The 17483-nt window shown below is 42.3% G+C and overlaps 1 protein-coding gene across 1 annotated transcript in view; it reads left to right on the forward strand.

The window, feature by feature from the left end:
* The window catches only part of EFCAB2 (EF-hand calcium binding domain 2), a 121262-nt gene that overhangs the window by 80820 nt on the left and 22959 nt on the right, over positions 1-17483 (forward strand). Inside the window, exon 3 of the mRNA XM_056133017.1 lies at positions 1314-1386. Coding sequence (XP_055988992.1) covers positions 1314-1386 — 73 coding nt within the window. The remainder of the gene's footprint in view (positions 1-1313; positions 1387-17483) is intronic.

Here is a 17483-nt window from a genome sequence, read left to right on the forward strand (position 1 = left end):
ATGCTGGGAATCGAAACCGGGTTGGTCGTGTGCAAGGCAAACACTATACCTGCTGTGCTATCGATCCAGCCCCCAGGGATTGAATTTCTGACTCTGTTGCAAGGCCGCCTCTCCAGACCATGGCGCCATTTCTTCAGGCCCAGGACTTCAAGTTGCTATTAAGCTTTTTCTGCAGGACCTGGGAGATAGCTCAAGGGCTAAAGTGCATGCTTTGTGTGCAGGAACCCCAGATTCAAGTCCTGGCACCTCATGGTCCCGTGAATACTACTGGAGCAACCCAACAACCCCTGAAAAATGGAGCTGGGTGTAGACCCTGAGCAATGATAAATGTCATAAAATTGTTTTTTCTATCAGTAAAAGTAGGGAGTCAGTATTGCTTATACTATGCAGAGAGATAAATAAATGAGTGGAGGGGCTGGAGCAATAGCACAGTGGGTAGCGTATTTGCCTTGCACGTGGATGACCTGGGTTCTATTCTCAGCATCCCATATGGTCCCCTGAGCACTGCCAAGAGTAATTCCTGAGTACAGAGCCAGGAGTAACCCCTGTGCATCGCCAGGTGTGACCCAAAAAGAAAAAATAAGTGGTTATTTATGTAGTTAAATTAACATTCAGATATTACAACTTCAATTTTAAACCTTTTAAGTGGAAACTTAATAATTTATTACAAATCCCCTGTCTTATCATCAAGAGAGTTCTGAATGTAATCTATATTTTTCATAGATTATAGTTTTTTGAACCAAATTGCATTATTATAGGGAGGTGGCTATTTAGTTACTCACAAGAGCTGTGGTTTGCGATGATTTGACTTTTGAAGTTTTCCTGGCCCAGTCCTTAGTGCTTCAGTGAGAATTGATGCACTGTGTTTTAGTTATCATGTAGGTTTATGCACATAGAGATTATTCTGCCCAATCTAGCAAGTTGCAGGGTTGGGGTTTGAGCCCCAGTGGACTGGCGCCAGCAGCTTTACAGGAAACTGAGGTTCAAAAGAATTAACACTGAAAAATCAGCCAGTAAGTGACAAGACTTCATTTTCCTTCTTCCTCCTCCATTCTCCTTCCTGAGGAAGTTCTATAATTTTTTCATCTTGACTCTGATAGAGGTTATAATTGCTAAACAAGGCAAACACTTCCTTTTCATTCTTTTGATTCACTTGTCTGCCTTCTTCTTCCAACTATCCGTCATCCTTGTGAGGCAATATTTATTGAGTGACTGTGTTTGATGTGATACATCTGCTCTGAAAAAGTTTAGAGAAACATAGCACTTGTCTCTGGCGGTTTTTTCCTAAAACTGTGTCTTCTTGCCCCCACCAGAGAAATCGGAACAATTGTCAGGTCTTTAGGCTGCTGCCCTAGTGAAGGTGAGCTCCAAGATCTGCTTGCAGAGGTAAGTCGAGCAAAGGAAGTCTTATTCACAGACTGATTTTTCTCCTTGTAAAGAAAACATCTCCAATTGAAGCTTACAACATGCGAAATTGAATGTGCTCATGAAAATATTAGGACAGCTATGAGCCAGCTAACAAGGTCTGAAAAAAGTAATATCAGATCTTGAAGAAGTGGCTCTGATTCAACAATACAGGGGATAATTAAGACCCCACTTTAGAATTTGTCCTCTATAAAATTTGCTGAAGGAAGGGCAGTGGACAAAAGACCATATGCAGAAAGAATAGTGACAAGTAAAAGGAGTAGAATAAATAATATATGTTCAAAAGGCTTAGAAGCAGAAATAGAAATAGTTATATATGTTTGTTTTATTTTGTTTTTATGTAAGCCGGTGCTGCTCAGGACTTCTTGCTCCTTGCTGTTTGCTCAGAGATCAGTCCTGGTGAGGCTGGAGGGGTGTATCATACAGAGTGCCAGAGGTAGAACCCCAGTCAGCTCTGACAAGCTGCATACAAGTCAACCGCCTTGCCCTCTGTATTATCACTCTGGCCTCAGGAATTTATATTTATTGGGGAATAAAACTGACTTTTTTAGTGTGTCTCACAGTGACTCAAAAAAAATCAAGTCATAAATAATGTAATGCTTAAATAAAATAATGTAATCATAAATAATATAATGTAATGTTCATTATTGCACAATCTTTTATTTAAAAAAAACAAGTTTTAGAGACGTGGTTTTCAAATTTTGTTTTGAAGTCACACTCTGAAGAATTCTTGGACTTTTTCAAGGACAGAAAGAGCAGGACAAGAGGAGGAAGCCATGTAGGCTATTCTTACTATAAACAGAATGAAAATAAACTATATGCAGATAAGTGAAAATTAAACAAAACCTGAAAAACAAAAGTTAACTTTTTCAGTAAATAATAAGTATAATACTGGGCTGGAGCGATAGCACAGCGGGTAGGGCGTTCGCCTTACAAGCGGCCAACATGGCCGACCCGAGTTCGATTCCTCCGCCCCTCTCGGAGAGCCCGGCAAGCTACCGAGAGTATTCGATATGCCAGACACAGTAACAACAAAGTCTCCAATGGAGACGTTACTGGGCCCGCTCGAGCAAATCGACGATCAACGGGAGGGCCTTTACCTTTACCTTTTAATAAGTATAATAAAATATCAGGAATTAACAATATTGATCAACTGGTTATGATTTAAAATGGTTTATATGTATCATAAATGATTATAATTGTCATAAATGAAATTATAATTTTTATAAATAAAATAAATTCTTTTCATTTATGAAAACAATTATATAAAACACTTATTTTATGTAATATGACTATTATAACTATAAATTATTATAAATGATTTTTATTTACCTTTTCTTAGGTACATTGACACTTTTTTTTATTTAAAAAGTTTTGTTGGGGAGGACTGGAGCAATAACACAGCAGGTAGGGTGTTTGCCTTGCATGTGGCCAACACGGGTTCGATTCCCAGCATCCCATATGGTCCCCCAGCACCAATAGGAGTAATTCCTGAGTGCAGAGCCAGAAGTAACCCCTGTGCATCTCTGGGTGTGACCCAAAAAGCAAAAAAAAAAAAAAAGGTTTTTTTTGGCTTTGAGGCGGTGCTCAGGGCCTACTCCCAGCTCTGTGCGTAGGAATGGCTCTTGGCAGTGCTTAGGAGACCACATGCAGTGCTGAGATTGAACCTTAGTTGGCCATATGGAGGCCAAGCACCCTACCTGCTATACTATCTCTAGCCCCACATTGACACAGCTCTTGAAAAATACAGATACAAATGCTCATGGATTAGATACAAATACAAATTAGATACAGATACAAATGCTCATTGTTAAGATAGCAGTTTCATCTATAGATTCAATATATTCTCTTTTTTTCCCTGTAATTTGGAGAACATGTTTATGGTAGTCACTTGACTTGATCACTTGACTTCCTGTTACTCATCAATTTGCTCGAGCAGGCACCAGTAACGTATGTATTTGTCCCTCTCACGTGCTAGTGTAGCCCAATGGCGTCTGTTCATTCTAGGAATATGAAGAGCCTCAAACTGATCGGCCAGGTTCTTGACAAAGAAGTCTGACCATAATGTAGGTGGGCGGCCACGCGGTCTTTTGATGTCCTGTGGAATCCACTCGGTAACAGTTCTAGTCCAGCGGTCATCTCCAAATCTCATTACGTGACCAGCCCATCTGATTTTCGATGCCTTTGAAGTGAGACAGCGTCCCTGATTCTTGACCATTGATGGAGGTCGGAACTTCGGATTCTTTCTCTCATTTGAGTGAAACGTGATACTTGAAGCATAGCTCTTTCGATTCCTCTTTGGGAGACCCGAATAGCGTTCCCATCCTGTTTTCGTAGGGCCCAGGTCTCTGAGGCGTACGTTAATGCAGGAAGAACAGTGGAATCGAAGAGATGTGCCCGGAGTTGGAGGTTCTTCATTCTCATAGCTATTTCTTTGACACTTTTGAAGGCATTCCAAGCCGCTCTCTTCCTCCTGCACAACTCAAGTGCCAGGTCATTCGTCATGTTGACTTCTCGACCTAGGTACACATAACTGTTGCATTTGGAGATGGTCGTTCTGTTGAGAGTGAATGGAACGTCAGGAACGAGACTGTTTCTCATAAACATTGTCTTCGTAAGATTCAGCTGTAGTCTGACCTTTCCACACTCATGGTCGAAGTCGGCCAGCAACTGTGACACTTGGCTAATGTTTGGTGTTATTAGAACAATGTCATTAGCAAAGCGGAGGTGGTTTAGTTGCCGACCATCTATCTTCACTCCCATTCCTTTCCATTCCAGTCATCGCAAGACGTTCTACAGTGTGGCACTGAAGAGTTTTGGTGAAATGGTATCACCCTGCCAAACTCCTCTCTTGACATGGATGATCACTTCTTTGTAGAATGGTGAGATCCTGGTAGTGAATCTGTAGTACAGCTCGCAGAGGATACTGATATATTGAGTTTGAATGCCCCGATTGGCTAGGGCTTTAATGACCGCTTCCATCTCAACAGAATCAAAGACCTTCTTTAAATCAATGAACATTAGACAGAGTGGCATCTTGAATTCCCAAGAAACCTCAATGAGCTTGGTTATCATGTGGATATGGTTGATCATGCTGAATCCTTTGCGGAACCTGGCTTGCTCGCATGGTTGTCCTTCATCTACTATTCTGCCAATCCTATTCTGGATGACTTGAGTGAATAGCTTGTAGATGACAGACAATAGGCAGATCTGGCAAAAGTTGCCAATGTCATGGATGTCTTACTTCTTGTACAGTAGTACAGTCCTGCTGGTTTTCCATTGGGATGGAAACTAGCATTCAGACAGGTAGCATGTGAATAGCTGAGCCAGTGTATTGATGAGTACGGATGGCAAGTTTTTCAGGTGTTCAGGTCTAACCTTGTCTGGGCCAGGTGCTGTTGTTTCTTTACTGATGAAATGGCATGTCAGATTTCGGAAGGGAGAACGCTGGGAATGACATATCCATCCTGCAGAATTTGGTATGTGGGCAGGTGGACGTGGCTATCAAAGAGATCTGAGTAGAAGTCATGGATAATCTTCTCCATTGCCCTTCTGGAAGATGTGATAGATCCATCAGGACATCTGAGGGCAGTCATCTTGGTCTTGTAGTTGGTGAAGGACAGATGGGCATTGCAAATGCTTTTCCCGGCTTCTGCCACATCTACCAGCACTGCTGCTCTTCTCTCTTTAAGATCTTCCTTTATTGCATCTCTGTATTGCCTTGTGAGCTCGGACATTCACTTGTGGTTGTCTGAGGCATGCACCAAGCCACGTTGGCAAATAAGCTCAAGAGTTTTCGAAGACAGGCATTTTTTTGTGGCTATCTCTCTCTTGGCGTTCCTCGCACAATCATGGAGGTGTTGAACCGGTCGATCGTATTCCTCATCAATGTTGTCAAGGACAGCATCTTCCCATGTTGCAGCAATAGTGCCAAGGAACTCCCAGTTGGTGGTTGTTCTGGGAGTTCTTTTCTTAAACCTTGCAGCCCTTTCTCCCCGCTCTGTGAAGTAGAATTTTGCATGAAGGAAATGGTGGTCCAATCCCTTTTGAAATGTTGGGACAACAGTGACGTCGGTCAGGCAAAACTGTCGATTGAATATGATGTGGTCAATTGCATTGTGGAACCGTTCACTGGGAGACTCCCATGTCCAACGTTTATATTCGGCCTTCTGGAACTGTGAGTTACCATGGATGGTCTTGGTCAACATGGTGAACTCAGACAGTCTGTCACCCTGTTTGTTCCATTCTAGGCCATGGGTCCCGATGTGGAGTTCTTCAGCTGATCTTCTTGGTCCTATCTTGGCATTAAAATCACCGACAATGATCTTGTAGAAGGTGTGGTCTTATTTATAGAACTTCTCTAGCTTCATGTGGAACTTCTCAATTTCTCCTTCATCATAATTGGATGTTGGTGCGTGGACAATGAAGATAGAAACTGCCAGCAGTGAGCCACATCTATTCAAGTGTAATCATCTGATTTGGGTTGTTAGGCATTTGAATGAATCAATGCTCATGGCCAAGTTCTTGTTGACAAGGACACCGACACCTCCGATGCCTCTTTTGTCGCATGTTCCGAGGAACAGTTCTCCAGTGTCGAAAATGGTGTGATGTGATTGATGCCTTCTCGTCTTGGTCAGACCAATGATGTTGTACTTGATTTTTCATGCTTTTACCATCAGATCCTCGATGGATGCATCTGATTCCAGCATATATGCATTGAAAGTACAGACAATCATTTTTGTCTTTCTTTGTTTTGGCAGCCTAGTTTGGCCTTGAGATTTTATCAACCTCTCCTTCCACATCCTTCTCGATGCTGCCGTATTGGTGACTCCTTCAGGATCAGGGGAATGAGACGCATTGTATTTACTGGTTTTGGCATATGGAATATACAACAGATAGCTTGCCACGCTCTGCCATGCAGGCGAGATATTCTCGGTAGCTTGCCAGGCTCTCTGAGAGGGATAGAGGCTTTTGGGGCGGCCTCTAATCACCCTTGTAGATGTTCCCATGCTTCAAACTGTATTTGAACCCTATCAAATATGGTGTGGCAATTCTGGTAGATGGGTATTAAGTGTCTTATGATGTGTCCTGGAGCGTCCTGGAGCATGGTGGTGGCTGGGTAGTGGAGGTAGTGGAGGTAGTGGAGGTCTGCCGGTGAGGTATTTATCTGGTACCGGTAGGGTGGGTGTTTTGTGCGTAATCCAATCCCTGGGTCTTCCTGTGGTTGGTGGAAGCAGACAGGGCAGGGTAGGGCAGGGCTCCTGGTTTTAATCCCTTTGTCACCTGTGGTTGTTGGGAACAGGCAGAGGATCTCTGTCCCCGGGCCTGTTGAGCCTGGAGTCCAAGGTCTTATGGTAGTATTAATGTTTATATATGACGTACACAGTTACTTCATTCCACCTCCACTATATGCCCATGACCCTTCAATAATGTCCATGTTACTTCTTGTTCACTTCATCAGGACCCTCACCTCAATAATCCATTAGATTCAATTCATTTTTTTTCCCCTCAGGTTTGCTTTTGGCTTTTCTATCACACCAGTGGTGTACAGGGCATACTCCTGAAAGTGACAGTGCCTCCTCTGTGCTCAGGGAGCATCAGGGATCACTCCTGGTGTTTTTCAGGGGATTGGGAATTAAACCTACATGTAAGACAAGTGCTTTCACCCCTGTACTATCACTCCAGCCTAGTACTTTTTGTTTGGTTTGGGTTTTTGTTGTTTGTTATTGTTTTTGGTTCACACCCAGCAGTGCTCTGTACTTACCCCTGGCTCTGCACTCAGGTATCACTCCTTGTACTGCTCAGGGGACCATATGGGATGCTGGGAATTGATAGTATAGTCCCTGCTGTGCAGCCTTAACTGAGAATACCTCCCCGAGACTGCCAGTGTGACCTCAAAACAACAACAACCCAAACCAAACAAAACAAAACATAAATAAACCTTTTAGAATAAAAAAAAGCTGTGTGATATTGGTGAGTGAAAGATTTCTGGGGTTCTCACCATAGCTCAAATTGTAGAGCACATGACTAGCATGGTTGAGGTTCTGAATTGGCTTCTTGGACCCCTGAATACACTGTACAGTCCTGGTGGCCCCGAGACTGCCATGTACGAGCACTACTATACCACAGGATTGAACGGATGGACTGGGCTTCCTATAGTGACCCTGTCCATTTGCAACTCTGGGCATGGCCTCTATTCCTATGCCCTGATTTTGGTGATAGCTTTATGACTATAAAATTACCAAAAGTAATCCAATCCATACATTCTGAAATGAGTAAACTTTATTGCGTGTACATTAAACCTTCATAAAAGTGGGAGAAAACAATAAAGGAACATAAGAGATATTTTTGTTCTACTTCTTCAGTCACTGGGCTTCATCTGTCAGGTTCAGGAGCTGAGCACAGTATCCTGACTGGCGTGGAGTAATGATCCTCCGCCTGCGCCTCCATTCTTCACTCTTGCCCCTTTTGGGGTTGGAGATGTTAAATGGTGCTTTGTTGGCTGCCTTTGTGCATAACCTTATCTCCATACTTCCCTGCAGCTACCCCTTTACTTTAGTGGATGTTCTCTGGGCTTTCCTGCATATTACTGGGCTTCTTGTGCTAATGATTGCCTAAGCCCTAGGAGACAGAAAGTGCAGCTAGAGTGTGGAGTATGGCATTAAATTGACACACTGAGGTCTGTGAGTGCTGCAGTCATCTGAGCCTGCCCAGGGGAGCTTTGGAAGCCAGCCTCAGAGTGTCTGGTGCCTTTGTCCCTGCACATTCCGATGTCCCTGCTGAGCGTTGGGAGAGGGTGGCGGTGTTCTGACTCATACTCTTTTGTCCAGTGGGCCTCTTGAGCCCCTTTTTGTCACCTTGATTTTTCTGATCATCACTGATGCAAATTACCTGAGCAGCAAGTTGGTCCCATATTTTGGGATTCCTTTTAGTTATTGGGTTCCGGGTCCTGAGAAAGCACTCTAAGTCAATGAATTCTTGGACATTCCATTTTAAATTCCAGTGAACTATTAAATTCCAGTGAACTATGAGAGTATAGTGAAGTGTGAGACAATTATCCAAGATCAGGGAAAATGGGCCAGGAGGATTGGTCAGTGATTGGAAGCTTGCCATAAGTATACGGAGGGCAAAGGGCAGGTAGAATAGAGAAGAGACCAGTATGACAGTAACAGTTGGAAATGATCACTCTGGAGTGTTGAGAGTATATATATACATAATATATATAATATGACATTTCAATATCTGTATTATATTTGTATTGCAAACCATAATGCTCAGAAGGAGGAAGAGAGAGAGAAAGACAGACAGACAGACTGTCATAGAGGCGGGGAGGGAAAACTGGAGGCATTGGGAAATGTGCACTGGTGAAGGGATGGGTGCTGGAACATTACATGACTGAAACCCAATAATGAAAACCTTGTTACTGTGTACCTCACTGTGATTCAATTGGAAAATAAAAAAAGAAAGAAAAAGTCATGACAAAGTGGAATTAAAAAAAATAAAAGAGGATAGTGAAGTCCACTACACTCTTTCTGCATATAGTATACATCCTTCTTCCTCAGTACTTCTCCAGCTCAGGAGTCAACCCAAGAATTCAGCCTCCCTGCTTGTGCGGGAGATGGGGATGTTGTCCCAGGATCATCCAGTGCATTTTCAGGGCTGTCCTCTGAAACACAGTAAAAGAGCTGCCTCCTACGAAGGCAGGGTGGGAGCAAGTCCACAGTATCTAAAGAACCTGCTCTCCCGTGTTCTAAAGGGGCTTCATCCAGAGATTTCTGCTACCAGACCCTTGATTCCAATATGTGTATCTAAACATCTCTGGATTTCTTCAGTTCTTAACTCATATCTTTTATTTGAGTATCCTGCCCTCATGGCAGAGCCTGGCAAGCTCCCCGTGGCCTATTCGATATGCCAAAGACAGTAACAAGTCTCACAATGGAGACATTACTGATGCCCGCTTGAGCAAATCAGTGACCAACGGGAGGACAGTGCTACAGTGTTAAACTATGGTTCAAGGCTAAATCCTCCCCACAGCATGTTTGGCATATTCTAGTTTACTGTGAACTGAGAATAGATTTTATACTTTTGCGTGCTCTGTGTGTGTGTGTGTGTTGCTTGGTTTTTTTTGGGGGGGTGAAGAGGGGGGTCACATTTTACTATGCTCAGCTCTTACTCCTGGATGTTCAGGGGCTAAGGGACCATCTTTGGTGGGGTTTGGGGGGACCATAGGATCCAACTGGGGTTAGCCCCATGCAAGACAAACTCCCTACTCCCTAATATCTCCCTGTTATATTTACATTCATCCTTTGGGAGTCTTATCCCTGTTTCTAAGTTGCCAGAGTCTCTTTTTCATTGCAGTTTATAGGGTTTCTTTGAAAGTTATCAGAGAAACCTCTAGCTCACATCTAGTCTTTAACAGCTTAATACTGACCCACGGTTCTCAGTAATATAACTAACATCATGATGTAACATCAGTATCACTGATAGCAAATTTGGCTTTGTCGGCATTGCCCCCATATTTTTCAAATGTTTGCATCATGGCACCTGCAAAGGATTTTCTTCTTCATTGGGATTTTTCTAATTGACCTTAATGAAATCTTCAGCAGTAGAGTCCCAGGAATCATCTGTGTCCCAAATACTACTCATGTCCAAATCTTTTTGACAAGCCTGTCTCAGAACCCTGTCTTCTGCTTGCCTTTCTGCTCATTTCTGGCTCTTATGAAATTCTAGGTGTTCTGAGAAGTAAACATTAAGCATTACATGTTCGAGAGATTTGTTGGGGAAGTTGGGATGGGGAGGGGTGGTGAAGCTGTAAGAAGAAAATCAGAGCCAGGGGAGGCTGGGAGAGCATGAGCATGTAACAGGAGAGAGGGGATGGAGAACGGTGGTTGAACAGGAGTAGCCTTGAATTGCAACAGTTCTAGAAAACATGGCCATTGCAAAGTGCTTGGTCCAAGCCCACCCACCAGAGGAGTCTCCCTTCTTGTAGAATTGGAACTTGTTTCAATATTGTTGCTGCATTCCATCAAGCCTGGGAACAGCCCTGAGGATGGTGGCCTTGGCCCTGCCCGAATGAGTAACATCATTCAATGATGGTTTCTGCAGCTGGAGATCAGTGGGGGGGGGGGGGGGGGGGCATTTCATGGTTGCCAAAGATATTTTTCACCCGGAGAAGCTGTAAAGTAAACCAGGTATTGGATATCCAGAAGAATATGATCAGAAAGAGTTGGCTGCTCTGTGTTTTTACCTCCATCTCGCCGACACACTAGTTTTTGGGATTAGTTCAAGGTAGAAAACTACATAGGAATAAAATGGAGGGCCTCATCAGGCCATGAAAGAATGAAGAGAAACTTTTCTTTAAAAAAATTTTTTTTTAATTGAATCACAGGAACTTTAGCAGATATTTTTCAGTAAACTTCAGAGTGCCTTGATAGTGAAAATTTTGTGACTATATACTTGGTAATGATTTTGCTAGTTTGGGGCTAAATATGGGATATTACATTCAAGGTTCTCATTATAAATTTTGAAAGACTCTTCTGGTCTTCATGCTTCTAGTGAGGTGATTGAGAAAGTGAAATTTTATTCTTGTTTACAGACCTTTGTATGTAAACTTTCCCTGCCCCAGTCCTCTTTCTGGAAACCTAGGCACTATTATTTTGTGTTTGAAATTTCACATTGATTAGCCTTGGTGTTGATCCTCTGTCAAATGTGTACTTGGTGAGCTTTTTCAGACTGGCAACTTCCATCTTTCGGTACCAGGAAGTTTTCATATCATTATTTTGTTAATGATTTCTAATTACTACTGTTTTTGCTTTGTTCTCTCCCTTTGAATACCTATTATTCATTCATATGCCATTGGACTTGATTTCTTATTTTTCACTGTTTTAGTTTTTATTGTTTTTATTTTTTCTACTCACTGGCAGAAGTGAACTCTCCTAGTTTACGTGTTGAGTGACTCCTTTCTATTGCATTTTTTGTTCCTTTTTGTTTTGTTTTGGGGACATACCCAGCAGTCACCTGGTGGTGCTCAGGGCTTACTCCTGACTCTGCACTCAGAAATTACTCCTGGTGGTGTTCAGGGGACAATATGGGATGCCATTGATTGAACCTGAGTGCATTATGCACAAGGCAAGTATCCAATGCAATAAGCACCCTACCTACTGTATTATCCCTCCAGCTCTTCTATTGCATTTTAATATAATGGAGTGATAGCATAGTGGGTAGGGCGTTTGCCTTGCAAGCAGCCAACTTGGCTGACCTGAGTTCGATTCCTCTGCCCCTCTTGGAGAGCCTGGCAAGCTACCGAGAGTATCTCGCCCGCACGGCAAAGCCTGGCAATCTACCCGTGACGTATTCTATATGCCAAACACAGTAACAACAAAGTTTCACAATGGAGACGTTACTGGGCCCGCTCGAGCAAATCGGTGAACAACGGGAGGACAGTGACAGTGACAGTTTATTTTATGCACTGTGATTTGAAATGCTGCTAATGATAGAGTTTTATGAGTACAGCATCCCAACACCACGTCTTCCACCAGTGCCCCCCTTCTCTCCATCACTGTCTCGGGGTCCCCATCACTTACCTCCTCCCCACCATGGTAAGATCAGTTCTCTAGACCAGTTCTAGGTACTGTTGCTCTTGACTATTTTTTATTCCCTTACTATGCTTTGTTATATCCCACATATGAGAGAGATTATTTTGTATCTGCCCTTCTCTTACTGACTACTTACCTTCACTCAGCATGAGATTCTACAGAGCCATCAACATTGCAACAAAAGGCATTATTTCATCTTTTGTTTTAGGACCACACCCAGTAGTGCTTATGGCTGACTCCTGGCTCTGTGCTCATGGTAACATATGGAATGCCAGGAACCGAATCTAGGTTGTCTGCCTTCAACACAAGATCTCTACCCACTGTATTATCACTCTGGCCCCTGATTTCATCTTTTCTTATAACCAAGTAGTCTTCTGTTGTGTCTGTATGCCATGGTTTTTTTTTTTCTTCTAGTCATCTGTTCTTGGACACTTGGGTTCATTTCCAGATTTTGGCTATTGTGAATAGTGCCGCAATGAAAAGGTGTATACATGTCTTTTCAGAATAGAGTTTTTGGAGTTCTTGGCATAGATGCCAAGAAGTGGAATTTTTTGTTCCTTGAATGTTTTAGCATCTTTTCTGGTTTTATATCTCAGAAGGCATGCCGTCCTCCCATTGTTCATCGATTTGCTCGAGCAGGCCCAGTAACGTCTCCATTTTTTTGAGACTTGCTGTTACTGTGTTTGGCATATTGAATTCGTCACGGGTAGCTTGCCAGGCTTTGTCGTGCGGGCGAAATACTCTCGGTAGCTTGCCGGGCTCTCTGAGAGGGGCGGAGGAATCGATCCCGGCTTGGCCAGGCTAGCTGTGCACAAGACAAACACCCTTCTGCTGTGCTATCGCTCCAGCACTGGAAGTTTCTTCTTTTTGAATAACTGGTTCTCTCAAAGTTTGGGTTGGTCTCTTTTTGTTAGTGGTTTTCCTCATAAGTCAAATAAACATTGACTGTCTGTGCATTCCACACATATGTGTATACCTCACATGGTCAGCTTTAACATCAACAGTTACCCAACAGTAACTGAGAATCATCAATATCAGACTTTTCTTTTGTGCTGGTTCACTTCCCCAGAATATTCCAGCATCTTCCAAGAGTTTTCCTGGGAGGAAAAACCATTTAGTGTTTGTTATTGATTGTGTGTGTGTGTGTATATATACACACTATATATATATATGTATATATATATATGATGTCTCTAAATTCTATTCCATTAATCTGTTAATCCAGGTGTCTACTTTTATTCTAATACCGCAGTATTTTATTTCAGTACTGTCTTAGTTAGGGCATGTGGCCGACCCGTATTCGATTCTTCCACCCCTCTCAGTGAGCCCAGCAAGCTACCGAGAGTATCTCGCCCACACAGCAAAGCCTGGCAAACTACCCGTGATATATTCAATATGCCAAAACCAGTAACAAGTCTCACAATTTGTTGTGAGATGTTACTGGTGCCCGCTCAAGCAAATCGATGAACAATGGGAGGACAGTACTATAGTGCAGTGCTACTGTCTTAGTTACTGTATAATATGGTTTGAAGTGGGGTAAAATGATTCCTCCATATTTCTTTGATGATGGTAGAATTCACCAGTAAAGCCAAATGGTAGTTGATAGCTGGCTTTTATTTTATTATTAAAAAATTTTTTTATTGAATCATAGTAAGATACATACTTACAAAGTTGTTCATGATTGGGTTTCAGTTATATAATGTTCCAACACCCATCTATGTCTTCACCAGTGTATACTTCCCACCAGGAGTTTCCCCAGTTTCCTTGTTTCCTTGCCTCTGCCTGTATGGCAGGCGTTTTTCTTCTCTTTGTCTCTGTCTCTGTCTCTGTTCCTGTGTCTCTGTGTTTGTGTCTGTCTCTGTCTGTTTGTCTGTCTGTCTCTATCTCTGTCTCTGTCTCTGTCTCTGTCTCTCTCCTTTTGGGCCTTATGGTTTTCAATACAGATACTGAAAGATTATCAGGTTTATCCCTTTACCTATTTTCAACACTCAGTTCCTGTTCAAAATTATCATTTCTAGCTGTTATTGTCATGTTGGTCCCTTCTCTATCCTAACTGCCCTTCACCCTCCATCTACATGTGGCAAGCTTCCAACCATTGACCAATCCTCCTCCAGTTTACCTTGGCCTTGGATATTAGTCTCTCTCTCTCTGTCTCTGTCTCTGTCTCTCTCTCTCTCTCTCTATATATATATATATTTATATGTATATCCACAAATGAATGCAGTCATTCTATGTCTGTCCCTCTCTGACTCATTTCACTCACCATGACACTCTCCATGTCCATCCATTTATAAGCAAACTTTATGACTTCATTCTTCCTAACAGCTGTGTAGTATTCCGTTGTGTAGATGTACTATATGAATTGGCATATAGTTGTTCACAGTCTTATAATTCTTTGTATTTGTATGATATTCAGTCATCTATTCTTGGACTCTTGGGTTGTTTCCAGATTCTGGCTATTGTGAATAGTGCTGCAATGAACACAGAAGTGCAGACGACGTATCTTTTGTGTGTTTTTGCCCCCTCCCTCCCCAGTATATTCCCAGCAGTGGTATTGCTGGGTCAAATGAGAGCTATATTTCTAGTTTTTTTTGAGGAATATCCATATTGTTTTCCAAAAAGGCTGCACCAGTTGGCATTCCCACCAACAATAAAGGAGAGTTCCTTTCTCCCCACATCCACGCCAGCTCTGGTTTCATTTATTCTTTTGGATGTGTGCCAGTTTCTGTGGTATGAGGTGAGACCTCATTGTCATTTGATCTGTAACTCCCTGATGAGTACTGATGAGTACTGATGAGTACTGATGAAGAGCATTTTTCATGTGCCTTTTGACCATTCAAATTTCTTTTTCTAAAAAGTTTCTGTTCATTTCTTCTCCCCAGTTTTTGATAGGGAGGGGATTTTTTTTCTTGTAAAATTCTAACAGTGCCTTGTATATCTTTGATATTAACCCCTTATCAGAAGGATTTTGGGTGAATAACCTTTCCCATTCCATAGGCTGTCTTTATTTCTTGGTCACTGTTTCTTTTTCTTTTTTTAATTTTGAATACCCATCCCTCCACCAGTGACCATTTCCCACCACCACGGATCCCAGTATCCCTCCCACCCCCATCCCCTCCATCCCACCCTGCCTCTGTGGCAGGGCATTCCCTTTTGTTCTCTCTCTCCTATTGGATGTTGTGGTTTGTAAAAGAGTTAAGCCTGAGTTTCAGGGAGAAACATTGGATGATTTACTTTCCATTGGTCACTTTGTATATAAAAGGAGACTTATGCGGCTGCGTGATTTGGAATAGAAGTCCTGGTTCCTGCATGCCAGAGCTATGCTTATAGAGGCTCATAGTCACCAGGGTTCCATCTGGAGAAGGTGGGATATGGCACCTACCCCATCTGGGACTTCCAGGTGATCTCGGCTCTGTTTGGGACCTGAAGCATTCTCCGAGAGCTGTGGAGCCTCCCAGCAGCCTTTCTTCTCTGCTGCTGTGTGCTGTAAAGATGGTGCTGGGGGGCGGGTTGTGGGCGGGTCACTGTTTCTTTTGAGGTGCAGAAGTTTTTTAGTTTCATGAAGTCCCATTTATTTATCTTTGCTTCCACTTGAACTGACTTGTATTTTAGAGCTTTCCAATTATTGTTTCAATCTCCATATTTGTGATCAGTCTATTCATGTTTTCTGTTTACTTTTGGTAAAAGTCTTAGGGCTGTGTTTTTCTAAAAAGGTACTTTTTTTATAAAGTGAATTGGCATATAGTTGTTCACAGTCCTTTTTTTAAAATTAATTAATTAATTAATTATTTTGGCTTTTTGGGTCATACCCAGCAATGTACAGGGGTTACTCCTGGCTCCGCATTCAGAAATTATCCCTGGCGGTATGGGATGCTGGGAATATAACCCGGGTTGGCCGCATGCAAGGCAAACGTCTTACCCAGCTGTGCTATTGCTCCAGCCCTAGTTGTTCACAGTCTTATAATTCTTTGTATGTGTATGATATTTATGGTGAGTTCTCTCTCTCTCTCTCTCTCTCTCTCTCTCTCTCTCTCTCTCTCTCTCTTTAAAGTATAGCAAGTTTGTTGAGAAATGAAGGAAGGTAAGGAAAGAGGTAAGGTAAAACAGTTGCTCAAGACTTCTCCTGAGTGGAGAGAGAAAGTGAGAACCCCAGTACACATCCCAGAATTAAAGTATGAAAGTCCACATCTCAATAAGGGAGATGTAGGCAACACATGTGCTCTTGCAATATAGGATTATTAGTTGTGCCTCAGTTGCTCTGTTGTAGGAGTGGCTCAATAAACCTTAAGCTCCCAGCAGGAGCAGCAAAGGGTTATTCAACACTCCAGCAGCTTTGCACATCTCTTTTATGATTCTGTTTGAGTTTCTGTCTTTCTTCTGAGCCTAGTTAAAAATTTGTCAAGTTTGTTTATTTTCTCAGCCAACTCAGTTTCATGGATTAAAAACAATTATTTTAAAATGAATTAGACCGATCCTAGGTTTAAAAAAATTTTATTTAATTTTTTAAAATTTTACTATAGTGAGGCCAGAAAAATAGTACAGAAGGTAAAGCACTTTCCTTGCATACAGAAGGTAGTTGTGATGCTGGTTTGAATCCCTGGCATTTTATATACCCCCTAACATCGCCAGGGGGCAATTCTGAGCACAAATCAAAAGAAAAAAGAAAAGAAAAAAAGCCCTGAGCACTGAGCACCGATGAGTATGGTTCGTCCCCTTCCCTGGCTAAAAAGCAAAAAAAAAAAAAAAAAAAAAAAAAAAAAAAAACCACTCACCATGATCCAGAGTTCCATCCCACACTCAACATTTGGTCCTGCAAACCCCGCCCGGAGTGATCCCTGAGCATAGAACCAGCAGTAAGGTCCAAGCATCGCTGGGCTTACCTCCTACCACCCACTCCCTGCACCACCTCCCAAATTCTCTCTTTATTCTAATGTTGACTCATGGGTTTGGTGTATAGCGGGGCTGGGGGTGGTGAAAGTGGGGGTGGAGGGAAAGAGATGCAGGGGAAATGCTTAAGAGAGAACAGATTGAAATATGGGTGAATCACCAGGGTGGAAAATGTACCTGCTGTACATTTTTAAATTGATATTTAGGGTGATTATTGAAATATAAGTATTAATCCTGTTCAATAATTTTTTAAATGTAGTTTGTCCTTTTGTTTTAAGAATCTCTTCAGTTGGACATCTTCCTTTTGTATTTTAAAATTTGAGTTCTTTTTCCAACTTTTGGGTTTGGTTTTGGGGCCACACCTGGAGGTACTCAGGGCTTACTCCTGGCTCTGTGCTTTGGGAGCACCTTGGTGGACTCTGGGACCCTATGTGGTGCTGGAGATCCAATTTGAGTTAGCTGTGTGCAAAGCAAGCACCCGACCCACTCTACTATCTCTCTGGCCCGTTTAATCTTTATTTTGGTAGCATTTTTGGATGTTTTTATATGCCCTGTGTTCCAACTTACTCTTTTGGC

Source organism: Sorex fumeus, unplaced genomic scaffold, assembly GCF_029834395.1.
Source record: "Sorex fumeus unplaced genomic scaffold, SorFum_2.1 ptg000007l, whole genome shotgun sequence".
Taxonomy (NCBI): Eukaryota; Metazoa; Chordata; class Mammalia; order Eulipotyphla; family Soricidae; genus Sorex; species Sorex fumeus.